The 24,571-nt window shown below is 41.0% G+C and overlaps 3 protein-coding genes across 7 annotated transcripts; 2 read left to right on the plus strand and 1 right to left on the minus strand.

The window, feature by feature from the left end:
• Positions 1–648: 648 nt before the first annotated feature.
• Positions 649–7,286, plus strand: LOC120062888 (C-C motif chemokine 28-like). The gene is given in 5 exon segments (XM_039012955.1): positions 649–712; positions 3,549–3,666; positions 3,858–3,925; positions 3,928–3,986; positions 7,008–7,286. Coding segments are annotated over 5 exon segments (588 nt in total).
• An 811-nt stretch (positions 7,287–8,097) lies between these two features.
• On the plus strand, positions 8,098–16,090 carry LOC120063275 (UDP-N-acetylglucosamine/UDP-glucose/GDP-mannose transporter-like). Of its 5 annotated transcripts, none has more exons than XM_039013548.1 (12): positions 8,098–8,297; positions 10,498–10,557; positions 12,585–12,618; positions 12,809–12,895; positions 13,092–13,159; positions 13,347–13,418; positions 13,532–13,600; positions 13,756–13,858; positions 14,423–14,515; positions 14,628–14,695; positions 15,044–15,122; positions 15,516–16,090. In XM_039013548.1, exons 3-12 carry the CDS (start codon positions 12,598–12,600, stop codon positions 15,795–15,797), a joined length of 942 nt encoding a protein of 313 aa, XP_038869476.1. In that variant the 5' UTR covers positions 8,098–8,297; positions 10,498–10,557; positions 12,585–12,597; the 3' UTR covers positions 15,798–16,090. The 5 variants fall into 5 exon arrangements, with proteins under 5 accessions (XP_038869476.1, XP_038869474.1, XP_038869475.1 ...); XM_039013546.1 differs by lacking the exon at positions 10,498–10,557 and adding an exon at positions 15,364–15,446 and having other exon boundaries at positions 15,558–16,090; XM_039013547.1 differs by having other exon boundaries at positions 12,809–13,159.
• Positions 16,091–20,729: 4,639 nt separating this feature from the next.
• On the minus strand, positions 20,730–24,034 carry LOC120063276 (zinc finger protein 367-like). The gene is made up of 5 exons (XM_039013550.1): positions 23,388–24,034; positions 22,379–22,541; positions 22,063–22,182; positions 21,679–21,817; positions 20,730–21,543 (listed from the first exon to the last, which is right to left on the minus strand). Exons 1-5 carry the CDS (start codon positions 23,670–23,672, stop codon positions 21,291–21,293), a joined length of 960 nt encoding a protein of 319 aa, XP_038869478.1. The 5' UTR covers positions 23,673–24,034; the 3' UTR covers positions 20,730–21,290.
• Between the last annotated feature and the right edge of the window lie 537 nt (positions 24,035–24,571).

A 24,571-nucleotide genomic window follows, 5' to 3' on the forward strand; every position in this document is an offset into this window, starting at 1 on the left:
TTGTCAGGTCTGTTGTAGTTTTAAATACACATCATCTATGTTTTTAATAACTGCTGTTAGTGAGCATGTTTTTTTAGCCAAACCAATCAACTACTGTATGTCACCATAGGGGAATTCTACCATGTGAGGCTTTCTGGAAACAGTATAGAGTGGGCGTATATAACTCTTCAATTTATCAGCAAATAGATTTATTAGCAAGTTTAAGTTCAATACCAGTGGGTATTGACATTATTTTTGTGATGGAACAACAAAAGGCATACTGAAAAGTATATGAGATACATCAATGCCTGTTGACAACACAGTTCAACATTAAATGACCTTATATTCACTATACTCACTGTATAGTCCCTTTTATTTTGGTATGCCCGGCCCCACTTTTACCCTGGTCCCTTTTAGTTTGGTATGCCCTGCCCCACTTTTACCCTGGTCCCTTTTAGTTTGGTATGCCCTGCCCCACTTTTACCCTGGTTGTTACCAGGCTGCTCCAGATCTCTGCTGTTGGGTTGTTGTATTAAATTAAATGCAGTAAAAATGTAACCTGTTAAAACATGCCAGACAAATACCCACAACCCACAGAGAGATGGGTGGGGGGGTGGGGCAGTATAAGTTCTGATGAGTTTCACTTGATCTCTCACTTCCACTGTCACCATGGATCTTAGAGTGACGATGCTGCTTCTCTTTCTGTGTGCTCTGGCCATCAAGACCACTGAAGGTAAGGAAGAGAGTGTAATGCCTCACTGTAATAGAAAATGCAATATGATATTTACTATCATCAGAACATTATGCAGTTGCTTGAGAAACAGGTATTGAGAGTTGAGAAATCAGAACTGTGGCATAGTAATCAATGACTTTTACTGGTTGGTCATGAACAGAAAAATTAAGTTATTACACACATATTCAATGCATCACTCCTTTGCATAGGACTCAATGAGTAGCTAGTTGCCATGAATGTTCACAACCTTTTGGGGCTTAGCAGAGAGTAGAGAGACAAGAGCTCAGTGCAGTGTGCAAATGAGACATGAGCTCTCAGTGCAGTGTGCAACAAAAGTCAAACTTTGGGGGGGTCCTATTTGTTTAAAATGCAATGTTGTACTGCTACAATGGTAACTATGCAAATAAAAGCCTATTCCAAATTAAACTAACACACCTGCGTCTCTGTCATCGTTTAAACCAGTTGACAGTTGGTTCAGGTTCTTTCAAATCACATTAATCTCTCTACTCTGCCTGTCTGCCTCTCTCTGTCTTGATTGTGCCAATATCCAACACATATACGATAGGCTACTGCACATTACGCATGACAGAAAAACATAAAAGCCCAAAGATGTAGTTAGCTATATGCTATCTTGGGTAAATACATGAAACTAGCTCCAGTAGTCTAATCTTTTTGAGTGTGAACTGTATCACTGTACTGTTTTGTATTATACTGTATTATATGGACTGGAATTATGCACAGGTTGCAGTCGTAAATGAGAATTTGTTCTCAACTGGCCTACCTTGTTAAATAAAGGTGAAATAAAATGTTTAAAAAAAACATTGTTCAAACCATAATAAAGCAGGGAGAGAACATGTGATTCTGATGAAGCACGTGTCCTACAAAGTTACAAGTATAGGCTAGTGAATTTGATTTTAATTTTGAAATATAATAGGGCCTATTTGTATAATTAGTAGGCTGGCGCATATATACCTTTCATAATATGTCCCCTAATGTTATTAGCCTACCTCCTCTTTCTCTCTCTATTGTTGCTTCATATCTTCCTAGCTTTAAACAGCTAAATGAAACACGTTCCGTTATCCTTATCTTCATCATTCTAACAACCTTGAATATTATAGGACTAGAATTAGATGCAGAAGGCTTTCACTTCTCTTCACGAAGATTGAATAGTTATGGATTTGAATAAATAACTGCTATAGCCTACCGCCATCGCGTGTTCGGTCTTCTTTCAAACTACCCGTGATTTCCATTGGCTGCTGTATTTAATATTCAGCAAGCAAGATCTTGCGTACCTCTTCGAATAGTCTATTATAAAAAATGCAAAAGAAAATGTCCAGCAAGCTATTCTAGTCTAGCTTTTACTGCATGCGACTCCAAGAGCTAAGGAGCGTTTTTTAAGGTGTGTGTGTATTGCGCAAGAGACAGAGGCTATAAATTAGAGCTTATTATGCATAACCCATCATTAATTAGCTAAATATAAGGTTATTACTGCATTGAATGAATTACCTGAAAGAGGTAGGCTAGGACATCTACAGTACATATAGGGCTATATATCAATCTAGAACAGGATTATATATTTTGGATGCAATTTGAATGGAATTGATGGAGAGAAGACTGCGAGAGAGTGCTCGCATGTGCAGTAATTTAAAACAACGATATTTGAGTGATAGGCTGTTTTAAAACATTGCAGCTGCAATAAAAAATACAAATCTTTCCAATTAAAAAATAAATGGGACCCCCGAAAAACAGATGGAGATGGGTAAATTAGAGGCGCATTCGGTCTTTATATTATAGACTATGCTGCAGAAATACAGGCCTACCTGTCACAAGAAAGAAAGTTACCATGATGAGATGATAGATCAACATACATTGTGAACTGCGCTTCAATCTGAGATGGGCTGTCTGTCCCCACCCTGTGAGTTGACGATTCATCATGCAGAGGCCGTAGAGAAGCCAAATTTAGACGTTGCATATAATTTAAGAGTTCAATTTCACGCCATGCTCTTCATACAAATCATTTATTATAATTGACCGGTTTCTCACAATTATTTATCCCGGGAAAAGGGAGTGGTTTTGGGCGGTAAATCTCAGTAACCGGGTTCCAACCATTCAACCCTAGTGTGTGTGTGTATACATGCATGCATGCACGTAAGAGACATTGAAAGAGAGAAAGAGAAAGAAAGAGAGATAAAAATTGGCAGTAACTATAATTGGCAGTTATGTCCCCTAACTGGTATTGCTCAAAGTTGTTTATTTAGTAGCACAGGCAAGCTTATAATTAGTGGATTGTATCTGTTGTGACTTGCTGACTTTCAGTTGATATTCATCAACAACTAGGCTGCCATTCTACTGTCATTCTATAGTCACAGTTTAAAACAACACAGATCACCTGACTTTAAGGAACATGTATGAGTGTAATTCTCGGAAGTACTTCTTCAGCTACCTCCAGTGCTTGACATAGACTGAAATAGGTTCCAGGTACTCATTTTGGGTGCCAGTACTGTTTATGTTTAGGTGCAGGAGCTCCACAATACTTTTGAGCTAATATTCTATAAAAGGAACAGGAGCTCAAGCAGTAGAACATTTGAGGTGCCGGTACTCAGCTCCGGTGAGCTCCTGCCCAAGCCAAGCACTGGCTACCTCTCCTACTCTTTGTTCTCTGAAAGAACACTACCACCTGTACCACTACAACTGTTACTCCTACTTTATTACTACTACTACTATTTTATTACCATGCCTACTGAAGCCACTATTACAACTTCCTCTACTGCAATTACCACTACCATCACTAAAGCCATTATACTGCAACTCTTACAACTGATGGTAAACATTGCAGGTGGCATTCCTAAGTGCTGCGTGAAGACATCTATGGACATTCCCACCAATCTGCTGAGGAAGGTAGAGAGAGCAGAGATGCAGTTGAGCAATGGTGTCTGTGAGATCAACGCACTGATGTGAGTTCAACACAATACTGTCTGGAGTACTATCGTTACAATCATTTAAACTGTCATACTGTACATGAAGGTGTAGTTATGACATACTAGTATGTCTGATATTATTTACGTTAAAGATTCAGTTATGCTAAAGGCATTCTGCTTCAGACGGTGACCTGAGACAATGATGGTCTTATCCTCCATGTCCACAGACTGCATGTGAAAGGGAAGAAGTTCTGTGCCCACCCCAAGTTCAAGAGAAAGCTGAAGAGGCTCCAGAGGATAGGGCAGAAAAGGCAGAATAAGCCTTAGTGCTCTGTGGAGGGAGGGAACTCGTTAATGTGCGGCAGCTTGACTTTTCTCTAATGTATTTTTATACTTTTTCCTTGTTTATTATGAAGTGTTCTGGAGGAGTTTCTTAATTGCATTAGTATGTATGTGTGTTAGGCAGAAACCTGTGGTGCATGTGTGCTTAAAGCTACTTGTAATCCATCAACTAATCAATGTCATTCATGAAATTGTTTCCTATGTAATAAAAAGTACACATCAAATATTTTGTGTAATATACTCAAGGCTGGTCTGTGATATATGAAACATTCTTGTGTTGTTGATATTCTCATAAGCTGCGAGATATTAAAATGCTATCACTGTGGTCACCAACCCTCATTCTAAAGAGGTATACAGGCTTTTTCCCCCAGCCCTGCACAAACACAACTGATTCTGCTACTTGAGGTTATTGATTATTAGTTGAATAGGTGGTGTTAGTTCTGGAATGAGCTCATGTTGCACAACATTTCTATAGGCTATGAAATTGTGTGAGAAAACAGAATGGTGGCCTCTATTAAAAAGAGGAGGCTCCCATCAGCTTACTATAGGCTAGGCCTACTATATTTATTTCTCAGCCTTCCTAATATTAAGCACATTGCTTCTCTTTAAAACAGGAGTATAGCCTACCTGACTGGCATGAAAATGGACCATGGGAAAAGTGTCCTCCATTCGCTATTTAAGTGCATAAATGACATGTATTTTTCCCCCCGCTGCCCCTCTTTCGAGACAGGCGCATGATAATGGTCCAATTTAAATCAAAACAAATTTCACACATATATTATTTAATATATTATATTATCTTGTAAAGGCAAGATTAAATCAAGAATAGTGTGATGGGTGACAATATTACCCTATCTCTTGTGAATTATATATTATCTCTTGTGAATGATGCCCAGCTTAAGGCAAACAGCGCATGTTTTTTTTGCAACTTTTTCTAATCATAGCAGCACACCTCATGTAGCCTAGCCCATAGGCCTATATGCTTTGATAAGGTTTGTATCACAACTAAAGTGGCCAAATAACTTCTTAAAAGGAACCACATTAATCCACTTTACAACGGATGTAGGGCCTGCGCCCGAGTTTCAAGTGTGGGGAAGATCATTTTCACCATAGAAATGCACTTTTATAATTAAAACCATTACATGCATAATTGCATTTGTGGTCACTTTTGAAAATGGTGCTAATGGAACATTCACGCTTATAGCCTACTGCCGTGTGCGCATTGCGGAGCTCATAATGTTAAGAAATAGCCTAATAGTTTATCAACATTTTAACTAAACGTTCTCATCTGTTGCGACAGGCTGATTGCATAAAACAGGTTTTTTTATGCTAGTGGTTGTATTAATTTGGGATCTATCGCATCCCACAACTGTCCCGGACTATGTTTGGAATATTTATTTCACGCACAGAATAGGTCAACTTTTGTACTTTGGGGGGTAGTAGATTGACATATGCTAGTGCTTTTGCTGTTCGTTAGGCCTACTCATCTTGTTGGCTGACAAAAAGTATATGTGGACAGTTCTTCCAACATCTTCAATATACACCTTGGAATTGGACAAGGATGCACACAGCTGCGTCCCCGATGTGTCTGTCTTCACTTGTAGCCTGTGAGAAAGAGAGAATGATGAAGTGTGTATAGCCTGCGCAAAAAAACAAAGCAGTGCTCATGCTTTTCATGCAACTTTTTTCAAATCATCATTAGAGTCGCATCATGCAGCCTTAGAATGTATTAAAATCAAAACATATAGCCCAAAATTTGTATCACAACTAAAGTTACAAAAAGAACTCTAAATTAAGCATATAGGAGTTCCTGTTTCTTTGTTAACCGCTCAACACATAATAGCCGCATGTGCGCACTCCCTCAAATCATTTGGAGAAAATATCCTTTCTATTTTATTCAGTTTTGTTCAATTGTATTCTTCATACTATAAAATAATATAAAATAATGCCGGAATTCTAAGCAAATATTGTCTGCTAAATGAACTAGTGTAGCCCACAGCCATGTGGAATAGCCAGATCAGGGCCTAACATAAGGACAAAGCAGAGTATGCTATTCTGTTCTTCTGAAATAGACTACATTTTTTTCATATCATGTTTCTTTCGACCTGTCTAAAATAAATAAAGGATTTATTGTGATGGTGTAGGCTATATTACATGGATTTATTACACTTTTAAAAATTATCCTAAGATCCCCATGCGCAATGCCAAGTATCGGCTAAAGTGGTGTAAAGCTCGCCGCCATTGGACTCTGGAGCAGTGGAAACGCATTCTCTGGAGTGATGAATCCCTATTCACCATCTGGCAGTCCGACGGACGAATCTGGGTTTAGCAGATGCCAGGAGAACGCTACCTGCCCAAATGCATATTGCCAACTGTAAAGTTTGGTGGAGGAGGAATAATAGTCTAGGACTGTTTTTCATGGTTTGGGCCCAGTGAAGGAAAATCTTAACGCTACATTATAGAATGACATTCTAGACAATTCTGTGCTTCCAACTTTGTGGCAACAGTTTATGGGAAGGCCCTTTCCTGTTTCAGGATGAAAATGCCCCTGTGCACAAAATGAGGTTCACACAGAAATGGTTTGTTGAGATCGGTGTGGAAGAACTTGCCTGCACAGAGACCTAACCTCAACCCCATCGAACACCTTTGGGATGAGTTGGAATGCTGACTGCGAGCCATGCCTAATCACCCAATATCAATACCCGACCTCACTAATGCTCTTGTGGGTGAATGGAAGCAAATCCCCACAGCAATGTTCCATTATCTTATGGAAAGCCTTCCCAGAAGAATGGAGACTTATAGCAGCAAAGGGGGGACCAACTCCATAATAATGTCCATGATTTTGGAATGAGATATTCGACGAGCAGGTGCCCACATACTTTTGTATCTATCTTAAAATGAATGCATTGCTTTGGATAAGAGCGTTTGCTTACTGACTAAAATGTACATGTTTCACACCAGTCTAGAAGGATAGGAGAGGAAGCCACTATATAGACTGTGTGATGCCTACTTGGTATTACATCCTGTCTTCCAAGGAGAGAGATGTGATGAAGTCTGTGAGGCTGGAGAAGGAGGAAGCGGAGAAGGAGGAAGCGAAGAAAGAGAAAGAAGCGGAGAAAGAGGAAGCGGAGAAAGAAGAAGCAGAGACAGAGAAAGAAGCGGAGAGGGAGGAAGCGGAGAAAGAGGAGACAGAGAAAGAAGCGGAGAGGGAGGAAGCGAAGAAAGAGAAAGAAGCGGAGAAAGAAGAAGCGAAGAAAGAGAAAGAAGCGGAGAAAGAAGAAGCGGAGACAGAGAAAGAAGCGGAGAAGGATTAAGTGGAGAGAGAGGAAACAGAGGGAGAGAAGAGCCACTGAGCAGAGTAAAACTGAGCTTCGACTCAGCTCTCTTATCGCCTGCCTACAAACCTGTGTAGAATAAAATGGACTCAGTGAAACGTTTCTAGATTTTGTCATAAAAGCAGCCAAGTACACATATGAGGAACTGTTCTAATTGTATTATCCAGTTACAGTCACTAAGTTTCCATTTCGCTCCAAGAGCAGTGACTTCCAGCAGGGAGAATGTGACCTGTGTGGACTGAAGACAGACAAACAAACATATACACAGATACACAGCTAAATAGACAGTTTGATCTAGCCTGGGACCAGATCAAGTTTGATCAAAAAGAAAGGTGCAAGTTTGCACTGGCTGAATTTTTTTTCAAACAAATTCCACAATGGCGTCCTCTAATGGATTTACATTTTGGTAATTTAGCAGAGCGACTTACAGGAGCAATTCAAATGCCATGTCATTCTACAAACAAAAGATTAGGTCTATATTATAGCCTAGAAGTTGACCATAACTGGAAAATAATTGTGAACGATCATGCAGCAGCCCATATGATTCAGCAAAATGACATTACGTCTATTTGGTACTAGATGTATTTCTCCTCCCTTCTATGCAAAAAGTAAAAGTGAAGATAGGCCTATTGCTTATAATCTTCCAGAATTATGTAATTGTACACATTTCCTTCATAACACTTTTTCACTGCAACTATCCGGTGTATGTGACAATAAAACTAAAACAAATAAAATAATCGCTGCCTGTTTGAACAATCCCCGCCCAGTCTAATAACACTTCCTCCACACGATCGTGACAAAGCCAAAGTGAAAGAAGCGGAGATCATTTCACATGTTGACGATTACAACTATTCTTGAAGTAATGTCGACCTCAGCTAACTTGCCAGAAGCCGAACATTCCGGACTGTTGAAGTTTCTCTCTGCTGCGTTTTACGCCGTCAGTTCATTCTTGATCATTGTTGTTAACAAAACGATTCTCACAAACTACAGGTAAGATCGTTTCGTCACTGCAGTACTTACTGTGCTACTCGCTAGAAATCCTTTGCAAGTGGTGCTTTCACGACAACTGGGAACTCGAAAACAATCGAGGGTAAATCATGACGTAAGTGATCTTTAGGTCGGAACTCTAGAAAGAGGCCCGAACCCGACTTGGAATTCCGAGACGAATGACCATTCAAATCTTTTTTTCCCATTCGGATCTTTTTCCCCCCTAGTTCCCAGTGGTCTTGAACGCATGTAGTGGTAACTCGGATATTCCCGAGTTCCCATGGGATTTTAACGCGGCATGAGCATAGCAACTGGAGCAGTGGTTGGGTATACGCCGTATAACCACTTTTTTTGTGGCCATTGCCTATATTCCACGTCTTAATCCTCACCATGCGTATCAAAGTAGTGTAGTGGATAGTGGAGGTATACACCGTATCAATTAATAAGGCTGAAGAAACAGATCAGAATGTTTAGCTTAAATTGTTGATAAACTATTATTCCTTAACATTTTAAGTGTTCCAATGTGCACACAGCGGTAGGCCTTCGTGCAAATGTTCCAAAATGCAATTGGCTGGAAAACACCGTTCTAAAAGCGTACCGCACAAACCAGCGCTTTCGTGGACAGAGTTGGAAATATCCATTAGAAATTTAGAAAGAGAGGTGATCTAAAGAAACAACAGCTATCATGGGTTGGTAATATCACTAAGATAATTCCTTTGCCTGCTAGACAATGAAAGAAATTAGAAAGCTAATAAAACAGTAGAGCACATGAGGAAGTCTATAAAATAATTGCCTCCACGTTTCTATTGTAGGATTTTTGGCTATAGGCTACTTTGAAGCAAGGTAAGACATGACTGAATACAGATATGCATCTGTTGGTCACAGATACCTTTAAAAAAGGTAGTGTAGTGGACCAGAAAACTAGAAAGTTTCTGGTTTGACCATTAGCCTCATGCAGCGAGACATTGACCAGGCTGTTGATTAAACATCTCCTTCACATAGAGTTGATCAGGCTGTTGATTAAACATCTCCTTCACATAGAGTTGATCAGGCTGTTGATTAAACATCTCCTTCACATAGAGTTGATCAGGCTGTTGATTAAACATCTCCTTCACATAGAGTTGATCAGGCTGTTGATTAAACATCTCCTTCACATAGAGTTGATCAGGCTGTTGATTAAACATCTCCTTCACATAGAGTTGATCAGGCTGTTGATTAAACATCTCCTTCACATAGAGTTGATCAGGCTGTTGATTAAACATCTCCTTCACATAGAGTTGATCAGGCTGTTGATTAAACATCTCCTTCACATAGAGTTGATCAGGCTGTTGATTAAACATCTCCTTCACATAGAGTTGATCAGGCTGTTGATTAAACATCTCCTTCACATAGAGTTGATCAGGCTGTTGATTAAACATCTCCTTCACATAGAGTTGACCAGGCTGTTGATTAAACATCTCCTTCACATAGAGTTGATCTGGCTGTTGATTGCACATCTCCTTCACATAGAGTTGATCAGGCTGTTGATTGCACATCTCCTTCACATAGAGTTGATCATCGGGCTGTTGATTAAACATCTCCTTCACATAGAGTTGATCAGGCTGTTGATTAAACATCTCCTTCACATAGAGTTGATCTGGCTGTCGATTACATATCTCCTGCTGTTGATTACACATCTCTTTCACATGGAGTTGATCAGGCTGTTGATTGCACATCTCCTTCACATAGAGTTGATCAGGCTGTTGAATGTGGCCTGTGGAATGTTGTTCCACTCCTATTTAATAGCTGTGCGAAGTTGCTAGATATTGGCGGGAACTGGAACACACTGTCGTACACGTCGCTCCAGAGCATCCAAAAAGTTCTCAATGGGTGACCTGTCTGGTGAGTATGCAGGCCATGCGAGAACTGGGACATTTTCAGCATCCAGGAATTGTGTACAGATCCTTGCGACATGAGGCAGTGCATTATCATGCTGAAACATGAGGTGATGGCAGCGGATGAATGGCACAACAATGGGCCTCAGGATCTCATCACAGTATCTCTGTGTATTCAAATTGCCATCTATAAAATGTAATTGTGTCCGTTCTCTGTAGCTTATGCCTGCCCATACCATAACCCTATCGCCACCATCGGGCACTGTATTCACAACGTTGACATCAGCAAACCGCTCACCCACACTACGTTTACCATCTGCCCGGTACAGTTGAAACCAGGATTCATCCGTGAAGAGCACACTTCTCCAGCGTGCCAGTGGCCATCGAAGGTGAGCATTTATCCACTGAAGTTGGTTACGACGCCGAACTGCAGTCAATGCAATACCCTGGTGAGAACAACGAGCATACAGCTTCCCTGAGACGGTTTTTGATAGTTTGTGCAGAAATTCTTTGGTTGTGCAAACTCTGTTTCATCAGCTGTCTGGGTGGCTGGTCTCAGTCTCCAGCAGGATATGCAGGTCCTGGGCTGGTGTGGTTACACGGGGTCTGCGGTTGGAGGCCGGCTGGTCGTACTGCCAAGTTCTCTAAAACGACGTTGGAGGCTGTTGTAGAACATTCAAGTCTCTGGCAACAGCTCTGGTGGACATTCCTGCAGTCAGCATGCCAATTGCACACTCCCTCAAAACTTGAGACATCTGTGGCATTGTCCCATTTTAGTGTCCTTTTGTTCCCAGAACAAGGTGCACCTGTGTGATGATCATGCTGTTTAATCAGCTTCTTGTTATGCCACACCTGTCAGGTGGATGGATTATCTTTGTAAATGAGAAATGCTCACTAACAGGGATGTAAACAAATTTGTTGACAAAATTTGAGAGAAATCAGCTTTATGTGCGTATGGAAAATTTCCAGGATATTTTATTTCAGCTCATAAAACAGGGTGGGTATAATTTGTGTAACGTTCCAACAGGAATCTGTTCCAAAAACTTCATAAAGTACAAGGTTGCCAACAAACAACGTACACAAAGTAGGTATCAACTCACCACGTAGCTTATTCTTAATGTTTGTCCATAGGCTACCAGAGTGAGGACTGACATTTTTCGGAATAAACGATGGGAGTGAAAAACTTAATGAAATAGCCCACTCCTTACCCTGTGTCTTATTATGCCACTATACAACTTTGTATGCGTTGTTTGTTGGCAACCTTGTTATTTTACAACGTTTTTGCAACAGATTCCTGTTGGAGGTTTCCACAAATTATACCCACCCCATGAAACATGAGACCAACACTTTACATGTTGCATTTGATATTTTTGTTCAGTATAGCTACAAAGTAGCCTATGCCTACCTGGCAGAATGATATGATTATTTGCACCAATCCAGTGGCCATTTGTTTAGCAAACTCTATCTCGTGTGCGCTACAGAAACACCACTAACCAAACGAGCAGTGCTAGAATTAAAGGGTAACTACACTCAAATCTACATTTCTTAGATTTTTCCTTGACCTCAAGTGGTCTGCTGATGTGATCTAAGCATTGTTGTGGACTTAGAACATCCAATTTTGTTGTTTTTCTATTAAAAAAGTGTGACAGATTGTAACGGCTGTCGTAGTCGTTCTCCTCCTCAGACGAGGAGGAGCATGGATCGGACCAAGATGCGGATTGGTAAGTATTCATGTTTTAATAGGAAAACAACAAACACTACAAAATACAACAACCAACAAACGTGACTAACCTGAAACAGTCCTGTGTGGCCCAAACACTGACACAGGAACAAACACCCACAAAACACAAGTGAAACCCTGGCTGCCTTAGTATGACTCTCAATCAGGGACAACGATTCACAGCTGTCTCTGATTGAGAATCATACCAGGCCGAACACAAAATCCCAACATAGAAAATCAACCATAGACAACCCACCCAACTCACGCCCTGACCAACTAAAATAAATACAAAACAAAGGAAAACAGGTCAGGAACGTGACACAGATTGAAAATAACCTGAAAAGAATGGGGGAAATCTGAAACCTGTGAATTTCTGTCTCAGTTGAGTCTCCATTGATCTGTTTCAATAATATGCCTACTATTAGCCTACCAAGACCAATATGGAAGCAATGATATCTGATCTTTTTAGGTTATTAAGAATGTATGTCACAATTTGTCATATCATTTCTTTCACATAGGGTGCCATTTCTTCGCCGGGTTGGCCGTTTGGGATATTTTTGCAAAATTAGAGTATACCAACTTCCCCAGGCAACACTGAACTTGAAGCTCCAACAGGCAGCCAGTTGTTATGGGGTTGTTACAGTTTATTAAAACGTCTTCTTGATTGACCAATAACATCTCTTTTCTCACTCTTAGATTTCCCTCGTACATGTTTCTAGGAATTGGACAGGTAATATTCCTCAATTCAGGAATCTTGAGGTAGAAGTTGCACAACAGATATACCCTCAGATTACCTTCATATCATCATAACCAACAAACCAAATTGTTGATGGAAAAAATATCTGATTCAATGTCAGTAACGCAAAATTGCCATCTTCTCATAAATATCGAATCCTCTCTTGATTTCCCCCTTTTTCCAGATGGCCACTACAATCATCATTCTCTATGCTGCTAAAATTAACCAAACAGTTCATTTTCAAGACTTTGACAGAAGCATTTTCATCAAAGTAAGTGTTTTTATTAAGTGAAGTAAGTTTGTTATATTCTTGTTTCAATCCTATGCCTGTCCGTCACAGATGCATACAACAAAAGGTGAACCACAATAAGCCTCAAAAAGAGTCAGATGTTCCAAGATGTATTTTTGCAGTTTGCCATCAATATAACATCTTGAATTCATTAATTAAATTAATTATTGCAATACAGATCTTCCCTCTACCTCTGCTGTATGTTGGAAACCACATAACAGGACTGGCGGGTACAAAGAAGTTAAGGTACAATGTAGTCTAAATTCATGAGTGAAACTTAATGCATTAGTTTCAGATATCATCTCTATTACAGTATGTACAACTTAAACACCAACCTCTACTCATAGGGACTTAGACCAGTGTTGCCAAGCACTCTGACAAATGCATTTATAAAAAGCAGACAAATGTGAATGATCAATTTAATCCTTTACAGCTTACCCATGTTCACAGTCTTAAGGAAGTTCACCATATTGATGACAATGATCATGGAAGCAAGGATATTGAAGTTTGTGGCCATTTTTTTCACATCTGTATATTTTACTGTCATCATAACTGCTCATTTCTTTTTTACAGTTCAGCTTTATAGTATTAACATGTGAATTTCAATATCCTCTCCAGAAAAAAAATCCCTAATCGTCTGATCTACAGTGTTTTGGCCATCGTTTTTGGAGCATTGGTGGCTGCAAGGTAAGTTGCAACTCAAATTTTCACACTGTTAACAAATTCCTGTTGAATGAGCTACTCTTCTCTGCTTGATATTACTTCTGAAAACATCAAAGGTACTTTGAAGGAAGTCTTCATTACCATTATGAACAAAATGTTCCCTTTATTTTCTCCCATAGCTCTGACTTGGCCTTTGATGCCGAGGGCTACACATTCATTCTGCTTAATGATGTCTTCACTGCTGCCAGTGGTGTGTACACCAAGAAGAAACTGGGAACTGAGGTAGGACACATTCTTGCCACACTATAATAATAAGAGATAACACATTGATTTGAGCACGTAAACTTGTTTTATTTAATTTTTTCTAATAAAATCCCAGAATGGTCCTGGATACTTTTAAAATACCAAGCACCTGATACTAGATTCTCTTTACAGGTAGATACTTCCAGTTTTCAGATTAAGATATTCTTAAACAGACACAGGAGACTGCATACATATTTCTAAGGCAGGTTGGATGAATCCAGGCATCATGTATGTTTACATTCCAGCCATGTGAGGAAAGGTGAGGAGGTGAGGTATTGCTGACCTGAGCTCTATTGGTTGCATTGTGTTTGTGTAGGGTCTGAATTTGCATGATAATGACCTAATTATGGCCAGGTTAAGTGACGTTGATTCATTTGTTAGGACGCACACCGGTAAAGTAAACAGTGCAGTATGCCTAACATGGTTGATCATTTTACCTTTAAGCTCCAGCAACACTCTCCTCTTATAGTTGACAAGTTGAATAGCTAACTGTTTTGTGTAATACTGACTCACGTACAATTTCATTTTCTATTTTTTTTAAAGGGTCTTGGAAAATATGGTATCTTATTTTACAATGCATTCATCATTTTCATTCCAACTCTTTTGGCGAGTGCATTCACTGGGGATTTATACAAGGTAAACGCATTTCCCTTTTTCTCAGGATATACATTGATTTTAGGCACAGATCTAGGATCAGCTAATCCCTGTCTGTCTGACCTTGCCTGTGTGTGTGGTTTTGTGTTGACAGGCCATTACATATGAACACTGGTTGAACACCCCCTTTGTTTCTTGCTTCCTTATGTCTTGCATCATGGGGTGAGTGTACACATTACTGAAAGAGAAACTGGCAGCATATCCCTTTCTCTATGGCTGTTAAGGGGCATTGTTCCACCTAAACTAGGCAGTTTAGTATGTTGATGTTCAACATTGTAAGAGCAATGAAGTGTAGACTGAATGAGGATATACTTCCTTACCAACCGGAGGCAGAGCAGAACACTGAGACACGCCCCACCGTAGCCTTGGCGTGGTCCCATTGGGCTCCATTGTTGCCGACACAACTTCCTCTAACAATTCTCAGGACATATCAAAACATTAAATAGACCCCCAGTAGAGGGTGGTGATGGCCTTATTAATAAGAAGATCTTGTGCTTCTCTCTGTTTCAGGTTTGTGCTGATGTATTCAATAGTGCTGTGTAGCCACTACAACTCAGCACTCACCACCACAGTGGTGGGAGCAATTAAGGTAAGAAGAACAACTGGACCAGTAACATGTGGGTCAATATGTTTGTTCCTAACATTTGGGGTTATATTGACACAGCTGGTTCGGGGTCAGTGAGCACAAAAGGGGAAAAACGTGTTTTCAAATGCAACCCTGATGCGAATGCCTGTGGGGAATCGTATTCTGATCATTTCCTTCTCATGAGTCCACATACCCATGAATATCATGTTAGTCAACTATATAGTGTATCAATTGTTTTCCTCAGAATGTTGCGGTGGCCTACATCGGTATGTTTTTAGGTGGAGATTACCTGTTTTCATGGACAAACTTCCTGGGCTTGAATATTTGGTAAGAATGGATGAATGTATTATTTACACATTAGCACAAGAAACCTGTTGCTATGCCATTCTGTTTTAGGTTTTGCCAATATCCAACTCTATAGTTGTCTCTTCTCGTCAGTATATCAGGGGGACTTGTGTATTCCTACCTGACGTTCCACAGCAGCAGCAAACCATCCCAATGCAATGGAAGCAGAATCCAGAAAAACCAGGATCAGCTGAAGATTCCCATTATGGAAGATTCCACAGACCGACTCCTTGTAAAATAAGTTATCTTTATTTAACCTTTTATTTTATCAGGGAGTCCCATTGGGACCAAGGCCTCTTTTTCAAGGGAGCTCTGTGTGAACACAATTTCTAAGTGAATACGCCTGCGATACAACTGGTCATGATGCCATAGTTTATTTTTCTGTACTGTCAGCACTACCCTTTGTAACTGATCCATATTGGAGCAGATGTTCTTACATTTTGTATGTTTTAATGTATCTTTATGAAAAATGATGATCATACTTTTGACAATGTTTATTATTTGTGTTGCAAGTTCAAATCTGTAATTTTAATTGTGTTGTCAAGACAAGTGTTGTTATACTATATATACAGTGGGGCAAAAAAGTATTTAGTCTTCCACCAATTGTGCAAGTTCTCCCACTTAAAGATGAGAGGCCTGTAATTTTCATCATAGGGACACTTCAACTATGACAGACAAAATGAGAAAAAAAATCCAGAAAATCACATTGTAGGATTTTTGATGAATTTATTTGCAAATTATGGTGGAAAATAAGTATTTGGTCAATAACAAAAGTTTATCTCAATACTTTGTTATATACCCTTTGTTGGCCCATGACAGAGGTCAAACGTTTTCTGTAAGTCTTCACAAGGTTTTCACACACTGTTGCTGGTATTTTGGCCCATTCCTCCATGCAGATCTCCTCTAGAGCAGTGATGTTTTGGGGCTGTTGCTGGGCAACACGGACTTTCAACTCCCTCCAAAGATTTTCTATGGGGTTGAGATCTGGAGACTGGCTAGGCCACTCCAGGACCTTGAAATGCTTCTTACGAAGCCACTCCTTCGTTGCCCGGGCGGTGTGTTTGGGATCATTGTCATGCTGAAAGACCCAGCCACGTTTCATCTTCAATGCCCTTGCTGATGGTAGGCTTTGTTACTTTGGTCCCAGCTCTCTGCAGGTCATTCACTAGGTCCCCCCGTGTGGTTCTGGGATTTTTGCTCACCGTTCTTGTGATCATTTTGACCCACGGGGTGAGATCTTGCGTGGAGCCACAGATCGAGGGAGATTATCAGTGGTCTTGTATGTCTTCCATTTCCTAATAATTGCTCCCACAGTTGAGTTCTTCAAACCAAGCTGCTTACCTATTGCAGATTCAGTCTTCCCAGCCTGGTGCAGGTCTACAATTTTGTTTCTGGTGTCCTTTGACAGCTCTTTGGTCTTGGCCATAGTGGAGTTTGCAGTGTGACTGTTTGAGGTTGTGGACAGGTGTCTTTTATACTGATAACAAGTTCAAACAGGTGCCATTAATACAGGTAACGAGTGGAGGACAGAGGAGCCTCTTAAAGAAGAAGTTACAGGTCTGTGAGAGCCAGAAATCTTGCTTGTTTGTAGGTGACCAAATACTTATTTTCCACCATAATTTGCAAATAAATTCATAAAAAATCCTACAATGTGATTTTCTGGATTTTTTTTCTCATTTTGTCTGTCATAGTTGAAGTGTACCTATGATGAAAATTACAGGCCTCTCATCTTTTTAAGTGGGAGAACTTGCACAATTGGTGGCTGACTAAATACTTTTTTGCCCCACTGTACATACATACTAGTACATGTGTAAATAGCAATGGCCACTAGTGGTTACTAAGCAACTCTTGAAACCAATGTGTGTACTGAGAGACATGCTGTATGTTCAAGGACAACTGAACTGCAGTGTAGTGATGATGAAGCTCTTACCAACCATTAACATAACAATAAACTAGAAGGAATGAAACTGTCTCCTGGATCATTGATGGTGTTTATTTAGGACCAACAAGTACCAACAGTGTGGACTGCCTATAAAGAGAAACTGTTTCGCAACAACAATGTTGTCTCTACAAAGCAAGTCAGAACATTTCATATCAAGGCCTAAAACGCACAATGCTATGGTCTGTTAACATGGTGGGAGGGAGAGTGAATTTCATAATCATTTAAACATCAACTCTTGTACTGTAGATTGTGTGCAGGAGATTTGTTTTCTCCTTTTCAAACAAACAAGTTATGGAATATATTAACTGCCAAAACTTAACTTTTTAACCAAATAATCAACAAAGTGTTCAAGATATATACACTACACTTGGGTTGTTTTGATTAACTAAATTCCAGTTGAACCTGTGCTCTATCAAAACAATGTATTGGACATGTCTTCCCACTGGACACAGACGTCAATTCAACATCTAAACTCAAATAACGTCACAGATCTTCATTGTAAAGGGTTTAAACACTGTTTCCCCTGCTTGTTCAATAATCCATAAACAATGAATGAACATGCACCTGTGGAACGGTCGTTAAGACACTAACAGCTTACAGACAGTAGGCAATTAAGGTCACAGTTATGAAAACTTAGGACAATAAAGAGGCCTTTCTACTGACTCTGAAAAACACCAAAAGAAAGATGCCCAGGGTCCCTGCTCATCTGCGTGAACGTGCCTTAGGCATGCTGCAAGGAGGCATGAGGACTACTGATGTGGCCAGGACAATACATTTCAATGTCTGTACTGTGAGACGCCTAAGACAGCGCTACAGGGAGACAGGACAGACAGATGATCGTCCTCACAGTGGCAGGCCACGTGTAACAACACCTGCACAGGATCGGTACATCTGAACATCACACCTGCGAGACAGGTACAGGATGGCAACAACAACTGCCCGAGTTACACCAGGAACACAGAATCCCTCCATCAGTGCTCAGACTGTCCGCAATAGGCTGAGAGAGGCTGGACTGAGGGCTTGTAGGCCTGTTGTAAGGCAGGTCCTCACCAGACATCACCGGCAACAACGTCACCCATGGGCACAAACCCATTGTCGCTGGACCACACAGGACTGTCAAAATGTGCTCTTCACTGACAAGTCGCGGTTTTGTCTCACCAGGGGTGATGGTCGGATTTGCGTCTATTGTCGAAGGAATGAGCGTTACGCCGAGGCCTGTACTCTGGAGCGGGATCGATTTGGAGATGGAGGGTCACAGCATCATCGGACTGAGCTCGTTGTCATTGCAGTCAATCTCAATGCTGTGCGTTACAGGGAAGACATCTTCCTCCCTCATGTGGTACCCTTCCTGCAGGCTCATCCTGACATGACCCTCCAGCATGACAACGTCACCAGCCATACTGCTCGTTCTGTGCATGATTTCCTGCAAGAAGGGAATGTCAGTGTTCTGCCATGGCCAGCGAAGAGCCCGGATCTCAATCCCATTGAGCACGTCTGGGATCAGACGGTGAGGGCTAGGGCCATTCCCCCCCAGAAATGTCCGGGAACTTGCAGGTGCCTTGGTGGAAGAGAGGGGTAACATCTCACAGCAAGAACAGGCAAATCTGGTGCAGTCCATGAGGAGGAGATGCACTGCAGTACTTAATGCAGCTGGTGGCCACACCAGATACTGACTGTTACTTTTGATTTTGACCCCCTTTGTTCAGGGACACATTATTCCATTTCTGTTAGTCACATGTCTGTTGAACTTGTTCAGTTTATGTCTCAGTTGTTGAATCTTGTTATGTTTATAGAAATATTTACACATGTTAAGTTTGCTGAAAATAAACGCAGTTGACAGTGAGAGGACATTTTTTTGTTGTTGCTGAGTTTAGTTTTAAATTACATTTGATTGAGTTGTCAACAAACATAATATCAACAAACATTTGAACCATGTTGTTTAGGTTAAAAGTTGGGTGAAAAAGACAAATATTCCCTAATGTCCTTTACATTAATGACTTTTTCCAAATTTAATCAGTTTTGCACGTTGATTCAACGTCATAACATCGTTTTTTTTATGCCTTGGAAACAACGTTGATTCAACCAGTATGTGCCCAGTGGGATACAACACTTAATCACATATGGCCAACAAAGGATCTGGGTGTTTGCTGAAGCACAAACCTAATGAAAACAACAAAAACATATATTTAAAAACAAGTGGCAATTTACACAATGTTAAGAGATGTAGTGTTGCTAACAAATAATAAAACATTGCCAACGCCAAGCATTCATTACACCCTCTTTTATGTAGAAACATGTCCCATTTCTCTAGACTAGTCTAATAGTTGGAAACATGTTACATTGCAAGCTTAATCCATAAATGCAAAACTTAGTAGCAGATACTGTAGATACATACGTGCTGCTGCAAAGGGGAGTACAATTTTAATGACCATAAGTTGACGTCGATAGATACTAAATAATTTTAGGGAGGCGATGATCAATATATTCTTCAATGGAACTATGTCAGTACTTGGAGACAGCTTGTGATAGCAAATCGTTAACAAAAAAGATGAAAAAACATGATGAAATAAATACCTATGAAATGTTGATTATAGAGAAGACTTGTACGTACACCACCAATGGGGCTACAAGTCCGTATCTCCAATCAGCCAGCATCTTTTAATATAAAAGATGGCGACACTAATGACTTTACATAGTCCTCTTCCGTATGTCTGGCCATGTAATTTGGTTAGAGTGGAGAAGGCCAACGCCAGGCCTGCACAGCTATAGCATGGGCAGGCTTTTGTTCCAGCCCAGCTCTAACACACCTGACTCAACTAACTGTGGTCTAAATCCCCATGATAAGATGATCATCTAGATCAGGTTTGTTAAGAGCTGATATGGGGCTGCGTCTGCTCACTCTGCGGCTCTCCAGGACCAGAGTTGTCCCTCCCGGGTTATAGCTACAGTTCTGGGTGTGATACGTTTAATAGGTGAAGGGGTTGGAGCTTGAATTTTTGTGAAAGCTTGTGGCTAGCCACTACTGTAGATTAGGCTTGCAATGGGTTGCATCTCAATAGTCTCTACAGTGACTTCCTCCCCTCATCTACTCTCCTTCACCTGCACTGATGTGAAAGAACTAGACAGGTGGAAGCGAAATCCCCTGACAGGCTTCCACCACATTGCTTTTTCACCTATCGTGTCACAGTCCAGATCAGAGAATCAGGAGAGGAATCCACTTTCCAGTATTTATATACACCTAAACTGTCCTATGACTGACCGCACCCTGCATCACTCCATCCATCTGAGCTAAATCTACATAGACTTCCATTATATAAACATACTCACACAATATACTTTATCGTCAAAAATAAAAGACATAACAAATAACTCGTTACCACCAAAGTGCAAACAAAACAAACTAAACATTAAAAGGTAATCTCCTCCAGTCTTTAGAAGGCAGAGGAAAGTGAAACGTTCTTCATATATTGACATCTACAACACAGGAGGCTGGTGAGGGGAGGCTCATAATAATGGCTGGAATGTAGAGAATGGAATGTTCCATTTATTGCATTCCAGCCATTATTATGAGCCCGTCCTCCCCAACTAAGGTGCCACCAGTCACCTGTGATCTACAATCTTAGCAGCCTAATAAGGATACAATTGGAAGCTGGATAAGGTGCTTTTAGCTTGTGCCTGCCCCACACTGCACATGGAGAAGAAGAACCCCAGATACTGATCTAAGTTCCGCTTAGAATTTCCCCCCATTAATGGTTAAGTATTTGGGGAGGGTAAGCTTATCCTAGATGTTTCCCTACAGACAACTTCTACCCAGAACACATTGAGCAGGGAGGCAGAAGGGGAGTGACTGGGGAGGGTTTCAACACTGGGATATGGGTAGGGTTTCAGGCAGACAGGTTATTAGCCAGCTCAATGAGCGCCAGGGCACCATGGAGACGCTCCCGTTGCTCTTGGAGACTCCGTTTGGCAGCCCCACCCCCGTTGCACTTCTCTTCCTCCATTGGCTCCTCCTCTTCCTCCTCATCTGATTGGAGAAACTCCCGGGGGTCCTGCTGCTCCTGGTCCTCCACCCCGCCCTTGCCCTGGTGTTTCCCCTTGGTGGGCACAGGGGCACGCTGCTCACGGGTCTGCCAGTACCTGCCACAACACAGAGAGTCAAAGGGGGATATGGTGAGAATTGGGGTGTGCAGAATAAGGTGAGATCCCTCAATTGCTTCACTTGTTTCACTATCCATCTGATCTGCCTGTCCACCTCCCTCCAGAGCCACTCACTTTGCCAGCCACTCTGCCACAGCCTTGTTGTCCACAGACTGGGCCTTGTCTGGTCCCTCCTTGGGGTCTTCTCTCTTCAAACGGGCATATGGGTGCTTTGGGCAGTGCCGGTTAGCATGGGTAAAGCGACTCCCGCAGGCTTGGTAGATAACAATGATATCAGAGTTAGTGTCAATGCTTTTCTATATGGTGGATTCTGCACCCCTCCTATGAGAAAGGTCTAAAGGTACCACCTATATTTGGTAGCCCGTCATTGTAAAGTAGGCCGTTATTGTAAATAACAATTTGTTCTTAACTGACTTGTCTAGTTAAATAAAGGTTCAATAAATATCTAAAGGGCCTTAAAGTACAATCTCAAAAGTGAAGGTCTAGTTGTGTGCTCACCTTTCCCAGAGCAGACAAAGGGCTTCTCTCCGGTGTGAAGGCGCTGGTGGGTCTTTAGCTGGCCACTCTGGACAAAAGCCTTGCGACAGTCAGGGTAGTCACACGGGTAAGGCCTCTCCCCTGGGAAAGAACACAGAGAGAGTTATTAGTTTGTAATTGTTCTATTTTTCTAGCAGATGCCTATAAAAGTGTGCTGGTGTTGTAACACAGGGAACTGCATAGTGTCCTGGTAGTTTGGGTGTCAGTCTGTCAGGGGCCATCTGTGCTCTGCTTTCACCTGTGTGTTCTCTTGTGGGCCCGTAGAGACTTTTCTCACCTGTGTGTGTTCTCTTGTGGGCCTGTAGGGATTTCTCTCTAGGAAACACACGATTGCAGATGTTACAGCGGATGCGGCTGGAGGAACTCTCCCCTTCGTTAATCAACTCACGGACAGTGTCAGCACGCGGGCGGCCACGCCGAATAGCGTCCTCTTTACTGTCCTGAAAACCAAGTGTAAACAAAGTGACCTACAGTTATATTAATAAATGCAGCTTTATTTACTTTCTGAATAGTGCATGTAGGCTTACAACTGCTTAGAATGCAGCATTATTCCATATCAATCTTTAAATAAATTGTATGGCCTATCATTATGCAAAACTAAAGTTAATGTGGTCATTGGTTAAGTAAAACTTACTAATGCATGGTGATATGTGACTGTTCAATTCTTGTCCAGTCCAATTTCAAATAATTGCTACATTATATTTTGTTCAATTAATGGTGCCGCAAGGTGCATGTATTAATTTATTCCAAGCACATCCGGAAACATTTTTGGCGGGCGACGCTACGTCACGTATGACAGCTGCCTGGGGTTTAAAATCCATCATGTCACACCGTGAGCGCGGGCGTTTTTTTAAATACACTTTTCCGAGTTTCCGTTTCACTCAAAATACGTTATTTTTGTTACAAGCACTCAAAGATACGGACTCTTAAAAAAAAACTTGGACAGCTATTCAGATTGCGAATAGATTGCATCATTCAATGATGCAGTGTAAAGTTAACTTTTAGCTGGCCAGTGACCTAGCCATCCTCTGAATGTAACATGATCACTAAGATTCTAAAGTTGAAGCAATGTAACCGATAATCACATTATTCATTGCAAGAATATTTAACACAACAAATAATTGAAAGTTACATGCAAATAAATGCTAATGTTTCAGTTATTACGGCGTCATATCAGACACATAATTCATGCAAGATCTAAAGAAGCCTATCGGATAGGATTATTCAACTTCAACACAACACTATTAGGTTAAACAACATGAAAAACAACCTCAAACTTATCCTACCTTCATCTGGTCAGGGGAGGCACCCATGTCCGCCTCGCTGGCGGTGTTGGTCCCGGTAGGGGAGGCAGCCCCGTTTACGGAGCCCGGGCTCAGGCTCAGGCTCACATTATGGGCGTTCTCCCCCCACTTCCACGGGTACACCATGAACTCGCTGAATCCAGGGCTGGTCGGTATCAGAGATTCGTTCTTCCTGGGCTTCATCGGGGTGGTTTTGATCACAGACACCAGGACCCTCTTTGGAGAGTCGTTGCAAAAAATAACTTGAGGATGCTTGTTCTCGGCCATCGTTGAGATGAAAGACGAATGTGTCAAAAGCTGATCAAATCTCAAATTGTATCACAATGCTCAGGAATCACTTGCCATCTAAAGAAAAAAGCTATTTACCCAGCTTTGCTATCAAGTAACCTAACTTTTGCAAAAAGTTGGGTTAGGCAGCTATAAGACTGAAAGTGTCCCACAAAATTCAGCTATTCAATCAGGAATGAAAATAGGATTCATTTCCAAAGACGTAGAAAACCGTGCCACAATTCCTTATAAAAAAATAGCACAAAAACTCATGAATTTACAAAAATTGTGTTCACACTGTAAATGTGGATACAATGTGTGCTCCTATTTCTGCAAGTATTTCCCGCGTTGCAAATCGCGCCTGGGCGGTTCATAAATCCTTTTACCACATGTATGGGAAATAACCTATTATAAGAGCCAAAGCATGAGGTAAACCCGAACGAGCGCAACACAGTAACCAATGGTCATCATCGGAACATTCAAAGTACGCTGATTGGTTTGTACTTTTTATCCAATGAGTTTTAAACGTTCTTGAGCGCGCCTTTACGTACTGACAGCAGATTGAACCAATGTTAATAACGCAAATGAATCCGCTACGTATATTGGACGAATCAACCAATGGTACTAAAGGGCGGTTCATTTGACAGTAGACTGGGATTGGACCACTGCCGATCAAAAGCCTCTCCCGCGCATACAGCAGCCTATGTTAATATATTACGTTTTTGGGACGATTTAAAGGGAAAGGGTGAGTCAATGGCGCCAAAGTTACGTAATCAAACCGCCAGAGAGAGAAACGATACTGAAACAAAGGTTGCAGTCAGTCATTTAACATAAGCACTACAGTACAGTTGTTATTACTATATTATTACACTGGGCCTATATAATTAAAGTAATATTTT

Source organism: Salvelinus namaycush, chromosome 18 (assembly GCF_016432855.1).
Source record: "Salvelinus namaycush isolate Seneca chromosome 18, SaNama_1.0, whole genome shotgun sequence".
Classification (NCBI taxonomy): Eukaryota; Metazoa; Chordata; class Actinopteri; order Salmoniformes; family Salmonidae; genus Salvelinus; species Salvelinus namaycush.

Coding starts and splice junctions, on each gene's coding strand:
- LOC120063275 (XM_039013545.1), top strand. CDS start 8,140: ATGTTGACGATTACAACTATTCTTGAAGTAATGTCGACCTCAGCTAAC. Junction 8,298..12,584: donor ACGATTCTCACAAACTACAG/GTAAGATCGTTT, acceptor TCTCACTCTTAG/ATTTCCCTCGTACATGTTTC. Junction 12,896..13,091: donor ACAGAAGCATTTTCATCAAA/GTAAGTGTTTTT, acceptor ATTGCAATACAG/ATCTTCCCTCTACCTCTGCT.
- LOC120063276 (XM_039013550.1), bottom strand. CDS start 23,672: ATGGCCGAGAACAAGCATCCTCAAGTTATTTTTTGCAACGACTCTCCA. Junction 21,818..22,062: donor CTTTGTCTGCTCTGGGAAAG/GTGAGCACACAA, acceptor TTATCTACCAAG/CCTGCGGGAGTCGCTTTACC. Junction 21,544..21,678: donor GTGGCAGAGTGGCTGGCAAA/GTGAGTGGCTCT, acceptor GTGTTGTGGCAG/GTACTGGCAGACCCGTGAGC.